Below are 18,913 nucleotides of genomic sequence, written 5' to 3' on the forward strand. Positions count from 1 at the left end.
ATACTCTTCTAATTCTATGTCCTAGGAACCTAGGAATCTATGCTAGACCCTTAGCCACTCTGGAGGTTAGAAGGTAATTAAGACATATGCCCACAGATATATTCCAGGGAAGAACAAAGACCTTTGATAGGGAAAGATTTATAGAACCGGACCAAAAAATTGTCCCAAATTCAAAGTGGATGGTTTAAGTCTGATGTCCTTGCTTCCAGGCATTGCATTATATCAATCCTTGGGAAATGTATCCAACTTCTATATTCCCTCCTAGGATTCGCACTGGATTCAAAACAATAGTCATTCTGGTCCTTGGCATGGATAACTCCTACATTATCATCCTCCCTAACCTCTTTTATTTTCCTTCCTTCCTTTCTTTCTCCCTTCCTTCCTCTTTCTTTCTTCATTAATTAATTCATTTATTTACTATAGGGGGTTGACAGTGTCTGGTTTTATTGATATTTCCTTATGTGTTGGTATTTAAGGGCACTTCTCCATGGATTTCTGTAGTGAAGGGAGACTATTCCCTTCCCCGTATATTTTCCCTGTATCTTATCATGTAGAAGCTCCATGTCCAATACCAGAAGAATAATAATTTTGCCAAGTATCTCCAAAGAAAGTCTGAGCTATGTCAAGGAAGGGCCCAAGCAGCACCATTCTCCAAGATTCTTTTCAGTGGATCTGCTAATCAGCCTTTATCTCCAGGGGCTACTAAAATTCTATGTGCTCTGATGCTGTTAAGAATGCATGCATTAAAAAAAAAAGTGGCTAAAATGAAAATAACCTTTGTCCTAGGGATTCCACTGCTAGGCATATACCCTAAGGAGGTCACTGATAAAAAGAAAAATGACATATATACCAAGAATGTTTATAGTAGTGATTTTTGTGGCAGTAAAGAACTAGAAACAAAGCACATGATCATTGATTGGGGAATGCTTAGACAAATTCCCATATATGAATATAATGGAATATTTACTTTGCTTTAAGAAATAATGAACATGGGGGAGCTAGGTGGCACAGTGGATAAAGCACCAGCCCTGGATTCAGGAGGACCTAAATTCAAATCTAGCTTCAGGCACTTGACACTTACTAGCTGTGTGACCCTGGGCAAGTCACTTAATCCTCACTTCCCCGGAAAAAAAATTAATAAACATGATAAATACAGAGAAACATGGAAAGATTTAGATGAACTGATGCAGAGTAAAATAAGCAGGGCCAAAAACCCAATTTGCACCATTACTACAGCAAGGTAAATGCCAAGAATGACCACCATACACACACACACGCACACACAAGTCTCATTGTTTCCTTCCAGGCTCCTCGCATATGTCAGATTTCTCCTGTCCCTGCTCTAAATCTGGAGAATTTGCCAACATTTTTATTTTACTATTCAAATATTCCAGCTTCTATATGATCACAACTGTCCCTGAATAGGTGCCTGCTGAAGTGACTGTGGGTGGAAGGCCTCTGAGTCTGCTTGGGAAGATTTCCTTTCCCAGTAGAGGCCCAAGTCACCATTTCTTTTGCCACCATGCCTCTGCTCTTGTAGCCTTTGCCCCTCTTGATTGAAGCCAGGATATAGCACCAGCAATTGATCTTGTTCTGCTAGTTGATACCCAAGTAACTGTGCCTGAGCATCTTTCCAATTTCTGACTTCCTGGATAGCTACATGCTGAGCAAGAGGGCCAAAAGTGAGGACGTGACCTTGGGATGGAAGGTGATCAGTACTATCTATTGGAGCAGTGCCTTCATCCCCGCTCCCTGCCTCTCTATGAACAGTCCGGACTGTTCTTCTTGATAATCCATTCAGTGACTGTCGATTAGGTAGCTGGTTCATCTTGCCTGGCATGGCTTTCGGTTGCATATCTGTAAAAGAGAATAAAGAAAGAAATGGCTTTATTTATAGGCCTTTGCAGACTTGGCCCCAACTTACCTTTATACAGCACTCACCTTCACACACTCTATGGTCTAATCAAACCACTTCTTACTGTTCTTTGTGCACAATGCTCCACTTCCTATTTCCTTGCTTTTTATCACCTCTCCTTTATACCTTGAATACACTCCTTCTTTGCTTCTGCCTTCTTAATGCCTAGTAATCCTTTTGGTGCTAATGTCATCTGTCCCTGCACCTTTTCTATTATATATACACCTATAGGTATACATATTATGTCTCCTTGTCATAATTTAGGTTCCTTGATGAATTGCATTTTTATCTTTGAATTTCTAGGGCCTAGCTCAGTGCCTGGCACATAGTAGGTACATAATGCTTATTGATTATAGATTAACTGATTGATTACTCAGAGTTTTAGCTCCTTCTCTGCCCCCTTTTTTGCAAGTAGATATTCCTGAAAAGTTGTAAAGCAATTCTAAAAATTATATTTTACATCTGACTTCCATTACAACTATAGAAATATGTCACAAGAGGGGGGAAACTTTTGGTGCATTCATATAGTGGGGGTGGGGTGGGAAATCACATATTAAAATACTAACTTTTGCTTGAAGTAGAATTGAATCTGAAACTATCACTGTCCAAACTTTATGCATTAAATTCCTCCCTACATCCACTTCAAGAAGTCAATCAGGGGCAGCTAGATGGCGCAGTGGATAGAGCACTGGCCTTGGAGTCAGGAGTACCTGAGTTCAAATCCGGCCTCAGACACTTAACACTTATTAGCTGTGTGACCCTGGGCAAGTCACTTAACCCCAATTGCCTCACTAAAAAACAAAACAAAACAAAACAAAACAAAAAAAGAAGTCAATCAGAGAGACATTTTGAATGATCTAGCACATTTATTCATTTTAATGGATGCATAGGTAAATACAGCATTGAGCTCATTCTGCCCATTAGTCTTGGGATTACATTTTATTTTATCTCAATTCAAGAGGTGCCTATCACTTCCTTAGATGCTATCAGGGAAACAAGAGGTACATATATCATGTTCTGCATCCTAAAGACCTTTTATTGGGATGGAGTGTTGACATATGCAAAAACAAATGTCTCATTTGCTTGTTTGTCGTCATAAAAGAATAAATGTGTTAAGCCCTATAGGAGAAGTTCAAGATTGGAATGATTGGAATGACTCCACCTGCTGGAGACTTACTGTAGAAAAGCTGCGCCATGAGGCGAACGTCTCTGAGGGCAAGACCATGGGTCTTTTCTTTGGCATCAGGAAGTGACGTTTGCTGGTGGGAGGAAGAAGGGGGAGCCGGGCACTCTGCCTTGCTCTCTTTTCCTGAGGACGCTGGTGGAGAAGGGAGCACATTTCTAATGTGCTCTCCCTTTAATAGATAGGAATCTAGGCCTTTCTTCTCTCTTTACCAAATTCTTATTCTCCTTAATAAATGCTAAAAAGTCTAACTCTTGCTAAAGCTTATAATTTATTGGTGACCACTTATTAGATATTTTAGACAGTTTAGCTAGAATTTTAGCCCTTAACAAGACAAATATCATAGGAGGCCATTAAAGGAAGAACCAACTTTTGGTTGGAGAGATCAGGGAAGGTTTCATAACACAGGTAAGCTTTGGACTATATCTTGACTGAAATACAAGATTTCAAGATGTGTGGACATTCTAGGGAGAAAGGGTAAACTGAGAAATGTCAGAAAAATCAGGAAAGTATATGACAGGTTAAGGGAACAACTAACCCATTTTGGCTGGGCATGTGAAGGGGACTATTGGGAGACAAGGCTAGAAAAGGAGCTTTAGGACAGACCTTGGCAGGTTCTGAATATTCTCCAAGGAGTTTAGACATTATTATGAAGGTAAGGGGGAGTTTTTGAAGGGTGTTGGACAGGGGCAGGACATGATCAACTTGTATTTGGAAGATTAATCTGACAGCAATTTGTATAATGGATTGGAAGCAAGGGAGCTGGATGTAAGGAGATAAATTAGGAGACTATTATTGTGAGAGTATAAGCACTAACAGGTGAGGGTCTAAACTGTTAGTAGTAGATGGAGTAGATAAGGAATAGATTTTAAAGACATTTCAGAGTTATAAGATTATAGTGACTGGTCATATGTGTGGGGCAAAGGTAGAGAGATAAAGCCCTTATTAAGGATTTATATATTCCAGGCACTGTGCTAGGATATGGGAATAGAAATTCAAAGAATGACAAAATCTCATCTCTTAAGGAACTTCCATTCTAATGTTTGGGGAAAGGGAGAGACAAGTTGATATATAAACATTTAAAAATAAATATAAAGATAATAAACACAAATACTTTAAAAAGAGTTAAATACAAAGTAGTTGGGGAAAGAGGACAATAGCAGTTGGGGAAGGGATCAGGAAGGATGTCATCTACAACAGGGGCTCTTAACCTTTTTGTGTCATGGACCCTATGGGCAGTGAAACCCATGGACCCTTCTCAGAAAAATGTTTTTTAAACTCAGAAAATAGAATACAAAGGACTACAAAGGAAAATCTAGGGCACTAGGTGTCATTTGGCCCGTGAAGTTAACACTTTCTCCAATCAATGAGTAATTGTTCAGCTGAGGTCTATCAGCTATGTTTGACTGCTCTGCCACATTTCTGACTAAGCAGCTTTTTCCACCTTCCCACCTCTCCTTCAGTTTTCAGATTCCTCTTCATCCATTGCTTAAGCCACAGAGAATAAATGTTCAGTGGCTTAAATGAGAGCCACTTGATTGTCATTGACATACCTTTACTTTGAAAAAGTCCACACATTCAAGATGGCAACTTTTTATTTAGGAATCATTTGCTACTAAGTCCATTGGAATGAGGCAAAAAAACTCATCACCTCTTCAGCCTCTGCAACTATTCCCTCAAACCCAAGATATAGTGTTATAATTTTTTAAAGGGCTACTTTCATACCATAGTGAAAAAAAAAAACAAAACAGAAGCAGGTATTAGTGGAGAAAGCTTTGAACACTCCCCAAATTCCCTTTCCAGATTTGACTTTCAGTCTTCCACAAGAGTGGGCCCAGCTATTATGCTTCAAAAGTCTCCCTATTATTTGTATGGTATGTTCATTTTTTGTTGCCTATCTATGTCTTATTTTAAGGCACTTTTGCTACTTTCAATTATTTATTCCCTCACCCATCTCTATTTTTTATAGGCAATAAATGTAATTCCAGCACATAGGGCTCTCTCCTCTCCCATATTTTGCATGGATCCAGATATCTCACAACTTGCCTTCAGCATTCCCTTATTCACAGGATAACAAATTTTGAGATGCAAGAGAATGTAGAAGTCAAATAGTCCAATTTCCTCATTTTACAGTTGAGGAAACATGGTCAAAGAAGTTAAATGACTTGCTTAAAGTCACATAGCTAATAAACCAAAAGGCAAGATCTTGTTGTTATTGTTTTGTTGTTTCAGTTGTGTCTGACTTTGTTGACCCCATTTGGAGTTTTCTTTGCAAAGATACTGGAGTGGTTTGCTATTTCCTTCTCCAATTTATTTTATAGATGAGGAAACTGAGGCAAATGAGGTTAAAGTGACTTGTCTAGAGTCACACAGCTAGTAAGTGTCTGAGGTAAGTTAGAAGACTTAGGTCTTCCTGACTCCAGGCCCAGGGTACTCTATCCACTGTACCACCTAAGCAAATCAAGCATTTGTACCCTGGAACGTCCTGCCTCACTCCATAAAAAGACAATGATCTTCTGACATATGTAGCTCCCATGATTGCCTTTTACTTCACTGCTAAATTCATTAACCCCTTTCCTTGCACTTATGGTAAAAACAGACATATCCTACAAAAGTTTGCCCTGAACAACACAGCTTCTTAAGTATTTCATTAAAACCAAACCCCACATAAGGGCAAAGGACCCACATGTACAAAAATATTTATAGCTTCTCTTTTTGTGGTGGCAAGGAATTGGAAATTGAGGGGCTGCCCATCCATTGGCAATGGCTGAACAAGTTGTGGTATATGAATGTAATGGAATTCTATTGTGCTGTGAGAAACAATGAGCAGGAGGAGTTCAGAGAAACCTGGAAGGACTTGCATGAACTGATGATGTGTGAGATGAGCAGAACCAGGAGGACATTGTGCACAGTAACATCAACATTATGTGTTGATCAACTGTGATGGACTAGATTCTTCTCAGAAATTCCACAGTACAAGATGGTTCCAAAGGACTCATGATGGAAAGGGCTCTCCAAATCCAGAAAGGAAAGGAACTCTGGAATATGGATGCAGATTGAACCATACTATTTCTTTTTTTTTTGGTGCTGTTTTTCTTTTTTGAGGTTTTTCCTTTTTGCTCTGATTCTTCTCTTATAGCATGACTGATGCAGAAATATGTTTAATGTTGTTCTGCATGTATAACCTATATCAGATTGCTTGCTGTCTTGGGGAGGGTGGAGGGAGGGATAAAGGTTTGAAACTGTAAATCTTGTAAAAACAAATTTTGAAAAATATCTCTTCATGTAACTGGAAAATAATAAAATACTTTTATAATTAAAAAACCCACAGAAAATTATAAAACTCACTTTATCATTTGGCCATATGCCCACTTATAATATATATGAATGTTTCTAAAGCCTATTACATGTTGAACACAAAACATTTTATATAGAGAGAAATATAGACAATTTACATATAAACTTTACCTTGCTTCTAAATTTATTAACCCCTTTCCTTGAATTTATTGTAAATATAGGCATATCCTACAAAAGGTTGCCCTGACCAATATAGTTTCTTAAGCACTTCATTAACACCAAATTGCACACCAAATTGACAAAAGTCAGCTATAATGTACTATCATTTGGCCAATTGCTCATTTGACACATTTATAACACTGTTTTAAAACCTATTATATGTTGAACATTTAAACCCCATTTTATATAGAGAAGAACTTGGTTGTTCACAGCTATCCCAAGTGGTCAGTCCATTTCTATCTACTAAGCTGGTAGTGGGAGGAGAAGGGTGAGACGGAAGGGTTATCATTTCTGCAAATCCAAAAATTTGAATTTTCTGAGAATGCCTAACATGTTGATAGTGACCCTAGATTTCATTTGTGGAGTATCTGGTTAGCAGTTCAACAGTACCCTTAGAACATAGCTCCTCTGGATTTCGGACATCCAACTGTTTTTCATTCATATGTGAGTTTCAAGTGCCGTGATTTTTTCCCTTGCTAATCATCAGATACTACTCTTGTGAATACAATTAGTAGTCAGAGTTGTCCTGTATACAAAATTGTCTAATACCAGCAGTAGTCCTAGGATTGACCTTTGCTCTAGTGATACCCAGGTGACTAGACCATGATGAGCTCAGATACAAAATGAAAACTCGCCATTCCAGGTCCTCATGTATCAACTAGCATGTCTTCCTGACACCAGCTCCAAAGTTGCTAACAAATTGGGATCATTTGATGGTCAAAGAACAAAAAAAAAGTAGAAACAAAACATAAAAAAATGAACAGAACTTTGATTTTGCCCTCAATAAAACCAACTTATTTGATAAGAAGACACACAATAAACCACCCACATTCTAACCATTGTTCTCCTTATTTAGAGAAAAAGGATTGGAAATCATTTTTCCCCTCCTTTCTTTTCTTCTTTAAGTCTGAAGCTATTCATAAAAGACCAATACAGGATTGGAATTCCTTTGCAGACCAAAATACGTTGTGTTTTTTTTTTTTAAACCTCTCCATGAATTATTTACATGGCAGCTCCAATCAGCAACATACCTGACAGACTCCCCAGCTGAAATGAAAGTTCACTATGTAAAGGTGCCAAGGGAGAATGGCAGCCTCCCACTGCGAGTTTATAGACAGAACTAAGTCAGCACACATTATATGTCAGAGCCAACATCAGAAGGAATCAGATCCTTTGATCTCAGACCTCCACAGGAAGCTTAGATCTCAGACAAATTAGATAAAAAATGAATTTATAGCAGATATGTGTCCTAAGGCACACAGCTGAACACTTGGGTTTTGGGGAAAGGAGGATAGTGAGTATCAAAACATAGAAATCAGTAACATGTTTCTCTCTCCTTCTCCCTCCCATCCCACCCCACCACTGCCTTGGGGTCACATGCTCATTAAAATAAGAAGATGGGATTCCAACTTACCTCTTCCTGTGTCTTATATAATCCTCACTTAAAAAAAAAATCCCTCAACAACAAAACAAATCCTGGCTATGGGAGTGGTGTGATGTAACCTGGCCAAGTCTTAGAGATGTAATGATAAAGGGGGGCTAGGGCTCCCTAAGGGGAAAAGATGTGGGTGATCCATTTCTGCTCTATGGAAGGCAGTGGCTCTCATTGTATACTCTTCTATGACCACCCAGTATAGTTTGTAGGTTTCCCACATCCAGGCACAGCCAAGTATAGATAAAAGAGCTCTGGATTTTGAATCAAATCATGTAGGGTTGAATCTTGGCTCTGTTACTTACTATATAGAGAGAAGCTTGAGGAATCCGTTCACTTCTCTAGGTGTCATTTTCTTCATCTGTGAACTGAGGACCCCAGATGATCTCTAAGGTCACTTCCATTTCCGATGTTCCTTCCCACTTTTCCTGTACAAATACATACTTTGTAATTGGTATCTTTAAATCTGTTTTTGACTGCAGTCAGCTGAGTTTATTTTAAAACCAATGAGAGCATTAAATTTATATTTATAAAACCACTAGAGATTCCATATTTTGTTTTTTCCCCTGTTTACCTTTTTAAACTTCTCCTGAGTCTTATATGTTAAGAGCAAATTTTCTATTCAGGTCTTTTCAGCAAAAAAAACCTTTCAAGTCCCCTATTTTATTGAATGTCCATCTTTTCCCCTGAAAGAGAATGCTCAGTTTTGCTGGGTAGTTCATCCTTGGTTCCAATCCAATCTCCTTTGATTTCTGGAATAACATATTCCAAGCCTTGTGATCCTTTAATGTTGAAGCTGCCAGGTTCTATGCAATCCTGACTGTTGCTCCATGATATTTAAATAGCTTCTTTTTGGCTACTTGGAGTATTTTCTCCTTCATCTGATAATTTTGGATGTTAAGGCTAAAATTCTAGCTAGTCTGTCTAAAATCTAATGAGTGGTCACCAATAAATTATAAGCTTTAGCAAGAGTTAGACTTTTAAGCATTTATTAAGGAGAATAAGAATTTGGTAAAGAGAGAGAGAAAGACCTACACACATCTATCTATTAAAGGGAGAGAGCATTCCCAGCTTCACTCTCCACCAGAGTCCACAGGAAAGAGAGTCAGAGTGCCAGGCTCCCCCTTCTTCCTCCCACGAGCAAACGTCACTTCCTGAAGCCAAAGAAAAGACACATGGTCTTGCCCTCAGAGACCTTCACCTCTTGGCAGAGCTTTTCTACAGTAAATCTCCAGCAGGTGATGTCATTCCAATCGTTACATGGAATTTGGATACAATATTCCTTGGAGTTTTCCTTTTGGGGTCTCTTTCAGGAAGTGATTGATAGATTCTTTCAATGATGATTTTATCCTCTGATTCTATAATATCAGGGTAGTTCTCCTTGATAATTTCCTGGAATATAGTGTCTAGACTCTTTTTCTGATCATGGCTTTCAGGTAGTCCAATAATTCTCATATTATCTCTCCTGGATCTATTTCCCAGGTCAGTGGTCTTTCCAATGACATATTTCACATTTTCTTCTATTTTTTCATTCTTTTGATTCTCTTTGACTGATTCCTGGTGTCTCATGGAGTCTTTAGCTTCCATCTGTCCAATTTGAATTTTTAAGACATTGTTTTCTTCAGGAAGCTTTTGCACTTTCTTTTCCATTTGGCCAAATGAAGTTTTTAAGGAATGTGCTTCCTTTTCCAAGCTGCTGATTCTTTTTTCACAATTTTCTTGTGTTGCTTTCATTTCTCTCCCCATTTTTTCTTCTAAAACTCTCAATTCATTTTTTAAATCCTTTTGAGCTCTTCCAAGAAGGCTTTTTGTTCTTGAGACCAAGTCATTTTCTTTCTTGAGGCTTCCCATGTAGGCAATTTGATAGTATCATCCTCATCTGAGTTTCTGTTCTGCTCTTCCCTGTCCACACAGAAACTCTCAATGGTAAGAGCCTTCTTTTGTTTCTTACTCATATTCCAGCCTATTTATTTACAGTTGAGGTTGGCTCCTGGAGCACAAGGGTCCCTGTTTCAAGCTTCTTGTGCTGGGGGATAGGGGCTGTGCCACTGGCTTTCTATTTTGAGGCCTCTATGGCTTGTGGATTTCTCACTGTCCTGTGCTTGCTCCCTGTGCTTACTCCAGGAGCTGGGATGGCCAGACCTGGTTGTGCCTGTCCTGTGGGTGGCCTTCCAGCTGGCAGCCTGCTCTTTCTGCTGGTGCTGGTTCTCCTGCTGTGACACCAGCTTGCTGAGCCAGGATCAGGGGCTTCAGTTGCTTGGCTGTGGCCAAGAGCTTCCTGTTGATTTGCCCAGACCCCCTCCATGCTGCACAGTGCTGTAAGCTGTGCTATGCTCTCCTTTTGGCTGAGTGAGACTAACCTTTAGAAGTCTTCTAAATTATCTCAAGTTGGAAGATTGTGTCTCTGTCTTTTTGTAGGTTCTGTAACTTCAGAATCCGTTTAGAGGCTTGATTTAATGTTGTTTTTCAGGGAAACTTGGGAGAGCTCAGGCAACTTCCTGGCTTCTCTCCATCATCTTGGCTCCACCCAGCTCCATATATGTTTTTAAAAATACCATGTATATTTCACCTTCAAAATTATAGTGAACTTCATTATTCTTGGAAAGGGAAGCCAAAATGATTCAAGCACCCCTTTTTGCCTAGCAATATTATATAGGCTACTATATTTTGAACATAGCATTCAAAAGAGAGAACAGGCTGAGGACTGATATGTTAGATGATCAATGGATACAGAGGATAATCTCCTTTTACTCCAGTTTTTCATTTGTCAAATAAGGGAAAGACTCCTGATATTCATTGGGTTATAAACATAGGAGTCCAAGAGAATTAATTCTCATTCTACCTTTACTATACACAACATTTCTTTGATATATTTTAAATGTTTCTATTTGTTTGGGCATAGCTGTGTGTTTGTAAATGTTTAACAATGGCTTCCTAGGAAAACAAATGTACACAAGACTCTTTTAAGTTTGTTGTTTTTGTTGTTTAGTTGTTTATTTCAGTTGTGTCCAATCAGGGTTTTCTTGGCAGAAATAGTGGAGTGGTTTGCTATTTCCTTCGCCAGCTCATTTTACAGATGAGGAAAGTGAGGAAAACAGGGTAAAGCAACTTGCGCAAGGTCACACAAATCTGTCCAAGGCCAGATTTGAACTCCTGAAGATGAGTCTTCCTGACTCCAGGCCCAGGACTCTATCCACTCTGCCACCTAACGGCCTTACTTTTAAATGTATTCTGCTTAAGTGGGAAGGCTCTGGGTGGAGTATAGTATGGAGCATTAAATATAATGTCAGATTTAGTTGATCAGTTGGTTAGTTTTGCTGAACTACTTATTCCTCCTTCCTTATTCTTTTTTATTCTTTCCCCCAACCTCCATCCTCTTCTCCTCCATGCTCTCTAGATCTTTATGAAACTACTCTAACTTAGTTCTCTCTTTACCTTTCTGACCTCTCCATGTATATTCATCTAGACCACACCCATGAACTGTGAGTGTCTTTAACGGATGTGTTTTGGGGCCTTCTCTTCTCTATATTATATTTCTTGGAGATCTCATTGGCTCTCATATTTTCAATGATCAGTTCTTTATCCTAAATTTATTATATCTAAAAGTAAACTCATTATCTTTCTTCTCAAAACTCTTCTCTCTTACCAACTTCCCTATTATAATACTACTATTCTCCCAATCACACAGACACACAACCTGTGTCATTAATTCCTCACTTCCTATCACCCCCTCCCCCATATTCAATGTATTGCTAAGACCCACATACCTATATTCATAACATCTCTTTCCCCTTCCTCTCATTTGACACTACAGCCACCCTGGTGCAGGCCTTTATCATTTCATGACTTTACTACTGCAATGGACTGTTGGTTGGTCTCCCTGCCTCTAATTTCTCCCTTCTTGAGTCTATTCTCCACTCAGTTATTAAACTGATCTTCCAAAAGCCATATCTGTTCATTTTTACATCCCTATTCAATAAACTTCAGTGGCTCCCTACTACTTCCAGGATCAAATATAAAAATTTTATATTTGGCCTTTAAAGCATGTCATAAATTGCCCCTTTCCTACCTTTCTAGTCTTCTTATTCCTTACTCTCTTCCCCTCCAAGTATTCACATCTTTTGTCATCCAGTGACACTGTTTTCCTTGCATGTCTGGGAACTATACTGTTAAGATTAGGTGATGCTTAGAAAAAGAAAAGAAAAACAGGAAACAAATCTACTGTTTCTCGAGGGAAGATTCAGATAGCAGATCTCTTCTATCTATAATTCTATCTTCTGGTAAAATGGCCTCTTTGGTTCCCCAGCCCCCTTTAATTCAAAAGCTTCCAAAGGAACCCTTTCCCTTGTTTCTCCTCTAATAATTTATTAATAAGCTACCACATAAAAAATGTAGCTTAATAAAACACCAAGGCATTGTTGACTGCTTAACATAGTTAACTTAAGTGACATTGATAAGATTCATGTAGATGGCCATATTAGATTATCTAAGAGATTAGCATCACTACAAGAGTTAGCCAAGGAATGTGACTAGATATATTGCTCTTTATGGAATGTGGGGCCAGGAGACTATTCTCAGCATCTGTCCTGCATACAGATATAGTAAATTACACCAGGGAGGCCTCACAAAAATAAAAATGAAAATAGCCCTAAGAACAATAAAACAGGCAAGGACATCTAAGGAGATGCTGTGAAACATATATTAAAGGGAATCTTCACGGATCTCAGATTTGATATATTATACTTCTCCTTTCCTATTTCCTTACAGCATTCCATACCATTATAATAATACCCTACATTTACAGAATATACTATTATGGGATAGTATATGGAGACCCAACCTTGAAGCCAGGAAGATGAATTCAGATTCCTGGCTCTGATAGATACTTGTTGCCAAAGTCTAGATATGTCAGTTAACCTATCAGAGACATAGGCAGTTCTTCAAGGCTGGAAATAGCAGAGAAAGCATTTATCTACATTGTTAGAGGAGAGTCCAAACCAGGAACTCCCTACACTGATGAAACAAGTCTGGTAAACACCAATAGGCAAACATACAAATACTTTGCTATTAAAATGCACACATATATAACATGCATATGTGTACACATGTATACACACATGTATGTATTCCCTCATATATTTCTCACAAAAAATCCTGTGGTAAAGAAGTGAAGCAATTATTACTCATGAAACTGCGGCTTTGAAAGGTGATTGTATTTGCTCAAGAACATAAAGTTTAATAAAGATAATGCTGCAGAATGCAGGGATTCTGAATATTATTTCATTGCCAGAATGGATACCATGAAAATTGGAGGTATTTGGTAATTGTATAAAACTACTCACTTCCTGCTTTGATAAACTGAAATAAAACCTGGGGCTTATTCTACAAAACATAAGCCATGTCAAATCATATTATTCTTCAAGAGACATTCTAACTCTATGATGTTGTTGGCATTTTTTAATTAAATGTAAATATGTTTGACTATTGTTTAAGATTATTAGGACCATAGAGTATTCCTGTGGATAGAGATAAAGAGACTTAAGTCCTCCAAACATTTTAATGGTCTGTAAAATTTTTCATTGACCCTACCAATAGTGTGATGAACAGAATCCTGTGGCTGATTTTTGTGATGATGTGGACAAAAATGGTAGAGGAGAGGTTGGCATGAATGTTTTATAATCAATAAACAGATATTTATTAAACACCTACTATGTGCCAGGCACCATGCCATGTTCTTATGATAAAAGTACAAAGAATGATACAATCTCTGATGGCACTCAATTTACATCTTAATGGAGGAGATAGCAAGGATAGATAGAGAATAGAGAGATAAATATATAGAGAGTGATGGATGGATAGATAGAGATATAGGTGTACATATCTCTATCATAAAAACAAAGTGAATAAATACAAATATATACAAAATAGTTAAGTACAAGGTAAATTGGAACAGAGTATGTAGCAATTGTAGGACCAGGAAAAGCTTTAATAAGAAGATGGTACCTGAACTTTATCTTCAATGAAGATAAAGATAGTAAAGAAGACCAGGTGGGTTGGCAATGTAAAGGCATTAAGAAGGGAGATGGGTTGAGGAACAGAAAGAAGACCAGTTTGTCTAGATTGAAAAGAAAATTTGAAGGGAGGACTGTCTAATCAATTTGTAAAGGTCAGAGCCAGATTGTGAAGGAATTTAAAAGATCAAAGGATTAAAAATTATTTAAGAGGCAATAGTAAGTCATAGATTTGGATGAGCAAGGGATTCATATAGATTGAACTGCACCTCTGAAAGAAATGCCCATATCACTGAGATAACATATCTTTCAAAGCATCTAAGTGTTCATATTTATCGATTCAAATCTCCAGCTATGTCTTTTGTCCTTGTCTCTATGTTACTAGTTTGAGTGGGCATTACTTGAACCTCATTTTCATCTAACAAGTTCAAAGAGGATGGAGTGCACACATATATATACAGAATTTGATGTAGAAATACATTCAAGTGATACAGGAAAGAAAAAGAAGAAAGGGGGAGATAATAAAGAAAATAGATTGACAGGATAAATCATTAGAATAAACAAACCCTAAGCTTAGAAAGAGAACCTTGAAGAGAGGTATGAAATGAAAGTGTAAGCACTTGTAATAAAGAACAATGGGAAGCAAACAAAAATATATAAGAAAATGGACATAATTGTAAATGTGAATGGCATAAACTCATACATAACATTGAAGAAGAAAATAGAATAGAAAAATACAAAAAATATATGTTTTTACAAGAAACATACTTGAAACTTAGACTCACAAAGAATTGAAATAATGACTTGTGGCAGAATCTAATATGCTTCACTTAAACTAAAAAAAAAAAAAAAAAGCCTGGGAGTAGCAATTAAGATTTAAGACAAGGCAATAGCAAAAAATGATTTTAGTAAAAGAGATAAACAGGGAAACATTTTGTTGAAAGTTACCATATGCCATTAAGTAATTTCTATTGTTAACATAATAGGCACTCAATTGAGTAACATCTAAATATATTAAATAAAATTGGGATAACACATAGAACCCCTTTAAGCTCTAGTTAAATCTAAGCAATAAAAAATAAACATGAACAAAAACAAGGACCTGAATAGAATTTTAGAAAAGTTAAATATGATAGACATCTGGCAATTATTGAATGAAAATAGAAATTAATATGCATATTTCTCAGCTGTTCAAGGCACTTTTATAAAATTGACCATGTATGTGGGCATAAAATTATACAAATGCAGAAAAACAGAAGTATGAAACACCACTTACTATCACAATGCAACAAAATTATGTCAAATAAAAGATTTCTAAAAGATTTAAAAATCAACTGGGTACTAACACTCTAAAGAACTGATGGATAAAATAGCAAATCATAAAAAGAGAGATAATTTTATTTAGGAAAATAACAATTAAATAACTTACCAAAAATGCTGGCATGAAAGCCAAAGGGGAAAATTGATGTCTCTAAACATTTTCATTAATGAGAAAAAGTAGGATTTTCAATTAAAAAAAAAAAAGAAAACCAACAATTTTTTAAAATGACATACCAAAAGAGAAATCCTGAAAAATCAAGGAAGAAATAGAAAAAAGAAAAAAGAAAAAGAAAGCTAAGAAATTATCTATTTTACATATAACTTTGCTTCCTATCTCTTGTTTATTTATCTATTGTTTTATTTATATTATTTATATATTGTTTGCTACCTCTAAGTCTGATAAGTAATATATTTCAAGTTCTTCTAATTTTCTTGTAATATCTTTATGTCTAGATTATGTATCCATTTTGACCTTAACTTGGTATAAATAGTGTAAGATATTTTACTATGCCCAGTTTCTACCATACTGCTTTCTAGTTCTCCCAACAATATTTTTGACCAAATAATGAATTATTCTCCCCAAATCTTAAGTCTTTACACTTGTCAAATACAAGGTTAATATGTTTATTTACTGCTCTAAATTGTATGTCTCCTATATTCCATTGATCTACCTTTCTGTTTCTTAGCCAGGACCAGATAGTTTTGATAATCACAGCTCTATAAGATAGTTTAAGGTTTGGTACTGCTAAACCTATTTCATTTATATTTTATTTTCCAGTACTTCCTTTTATATTCTTGATTTTTTGTTTTTCCAAATGAATTGTTATTACTTTTTCTAATTTAGTAAAATACATTTTTGGTATTTTAATTGAGAGGGTGTCAAATATATAAATTAGTTTAGGTAAAATCATCAGCTTTATAATGTTGGAGCTGCCAACACATGAACAATTAATATTTCTCTAGCTATTTAAATCTGATTTTATTTGTATAAATGTTTTTTTAAAAATAATTTTGTTAATATTGGTCTTGGGTTTGTTTTGACAGGTATACTCCCAGGCATTTTGTACTGACTCAAGTTATTTTAAATGGGTATATTTTACTATTACTTCTTGCAGAGATTTGTTTATGACATATAGGAATGTTGATGATTTATGTGGATTTATATCATGCTATTTTGTGAAAATTATTAATTGTTCAAACTAACTTTTAGTTGAATCTCATTTTCCAAGTATATTATCATATTATCTGCAAAAAGATAGTTTTATTGCTTTATCCCCTATTCTTATTCCTTCTATTTCTTTTTCTTCTCTTATTACTCTTGTTATGGTTTTCAATACAACAATATTGGTGATAGCAGGCATCCTTGTTTCACACCTGATCTTACTGAGAAGGCTTCTAGTTTATCCCCATTCTGTATAATGCTTGCTGATTGTTTTAGATTCATACTTTCAAGTGTTTTTAATATAAATGAGTGTTGAACATTATTAAAAGCTTTTTCTGCATGCATTGATATAAACATATGATTATTTTTTTAACTTTTATTTTTATGTAATCAATTGTATTAGTAGTTTTTCTTAGGTTAAAGCATACATCCATTCCCGGTATAAGTCCCACTTGATCATACTATATAATCATTGTAATATATTGTTATATTCTTTTAGCTAGTATTTTATTTAGGATTTTTGCATCCATGCTCATTAATGAAATTAGCCTATATTTTCTTTTTCTGTTTTTACTCTTCTTGATTTAGGTATCAATATCATATTTGCTTCATAAAAAGAGTTTCATAGGATACTTTCTTGTATATTATTCCAAATAATTTATTTAATTTAAAATTTATTTCAATTGCATTAAATTTAAAAAAATGTACAAATAAAGCAAATATAGTCAAGATCAGAAGCAGAGCAGAAAATTTAGGAAATAATTTTATGGACAATTTATCAGATAAAGGTCTCATATAAAATATATATATGAAGAATTCTGTCAAATCTATAAGAATCTATCATTTCACAATTGATAAATTGTCTCTAATAAATATTGATGAAAATTTTTCAAATAAAATATTAGAAAAGAGGCTATAGCAGCATATCACAAAGATTGTACATCATGATCAGGTTAGATTTGTATCAGGGATGTAAAGCTGGATTAATAGTAAGAAAACTACAAACTTAATCATATCAATAATAAAAATAGAATTATATTAATAAATACAAGTTTTTAAAAATATCAATTTCTGTTAACACTAAAACTATAGAAAAAACAGTTCTTTCCTCAATGATATAATTAGATCTAAAGCCCAAAACTAGTATTATGTAATAGAGATAAAGTAAAACTCTTTACAAGAAAATTGGGGTGAAACAAGGATGTCCTTAACTACCACTTCTATTTGATATAGCCCTAGAAATGCTACCTATAGCAATAGAAGAAAAATAAATCATGGAGATATGTTTGAAGAAAAAAATGTTTTTTTTTTAAAGATAAGTATAATGTACTTGGAGAATCCTAGAGAATTAACTAAACTTAGCTGAAACAATTAACATCTCCATCTAAGTTTCAACACATAAGATAAATCCATGCAAAGCATTAGTATTTCTCTGCAACTCAAAAAAAACTGTATGAAGAGATAGAAAAAGAAATTACATTTAGAATAACTATACCATGCATAAAATACTTGGAAGTTTACCTATCAAGATATACCCAATAACTATATAAATACTTCATAGGAATAAAGACAGGCTTAAATAATTGAAATAATATTAATTGCTCATGAGTAAGCTGAGTCAATAATAATAAAAATGGCAACACTATTTAAATTAATTTACTTCTTTAGCACCATACCAAACTTCCATAGGATTACTTATAGAGCTAGAGAATAATAATAAAATTAATCTGGAAGAACAAAAGGTCAAGAATCTAAAGACAAATGATGACAAAATGTGGGAAGGAAGGGGGCCTACCAGATCCCAAACTATATAACAAAGCAGTACTTCTCAAAAATAATTTGCTATTGGTTAAAAAGTAAAGAGATTCATTAATGTAACAGATTAAACATACAACATATGGAAGTAAACAAACGAAGTAGCCTAATCTTTGAAAAATGCAAGGACCCCAGCTACTGGGAGAAAGACTCACTATATAATTAAAAAATAAAAATAAAAACTTCTGGTTAACTTGACAAGCAGAAGGTCCTGAGCTCAATCCTCAGTGAGAACTTTTAATCAATCAATGGTTCAAATATTGAACTTGACATAAAATGCTGAGAAAACTAAACAAAATGGATAGCTTGTACTTGCCAAACATGGGCCCTCCTCTTAAGTGCACACATACTTTCTATATAGACCCTATCAAATCCCATAAATGACTTCAAGTCTTCAAATATTTTAAAAGCACAAGGACAAAAGGAAATAGCAGTAGGGCAGAAAGCAGGATTATACTAACACCTTATACCTTCTACTAAAATAAGCTCCTAAAGGATATATGATGTAAACACAAAAAGGAATATCAAAAACAAATGAGAGAGGGGGCAGCTAGATGGC

General features: G+C 35.6%; 1 protein-coding gene across 1 annotated transcript in view; it reads right to left on the reverse strand.

The window, feature by feature from the left end:
* Positions 1-1,405: 1,405 nt before the first annotated feature.
* Positions 1,406-18,913, reverse strand: part of PKHD1 (PKHD1 ciliary IPT domain containing fibrocystin/polyductin) — a 714,107-nt gene continuing 696,599 nt past the window's right edge. Inside the window, exon 66 of the mRNA XM_044005152.1 lies at positions 1,406-1,857. Coding sequence (XP_043861087.1) covers positions 1,406-1,857 — 452 coding nt within the window. The remainder of the gene's footprint in view (positions 1,858-18,913) is intronic.

Source organism: Dromiciops gliroides, chromosome 4 (assembly GCF_019393635.1).
Source record: "Dromiciops gliroides isolate mDroGli1 chromosome 4, mDroGli1.pri, whole genome shotgun sequence".
Taxonomy (NCBI): domain Eukaryota; kingdom Metazoa; phylum Chordata; class Mammalia; order Microbiotheria; family Microbiotheriidae; genus Dromiciops; species Dromiciops gliroides.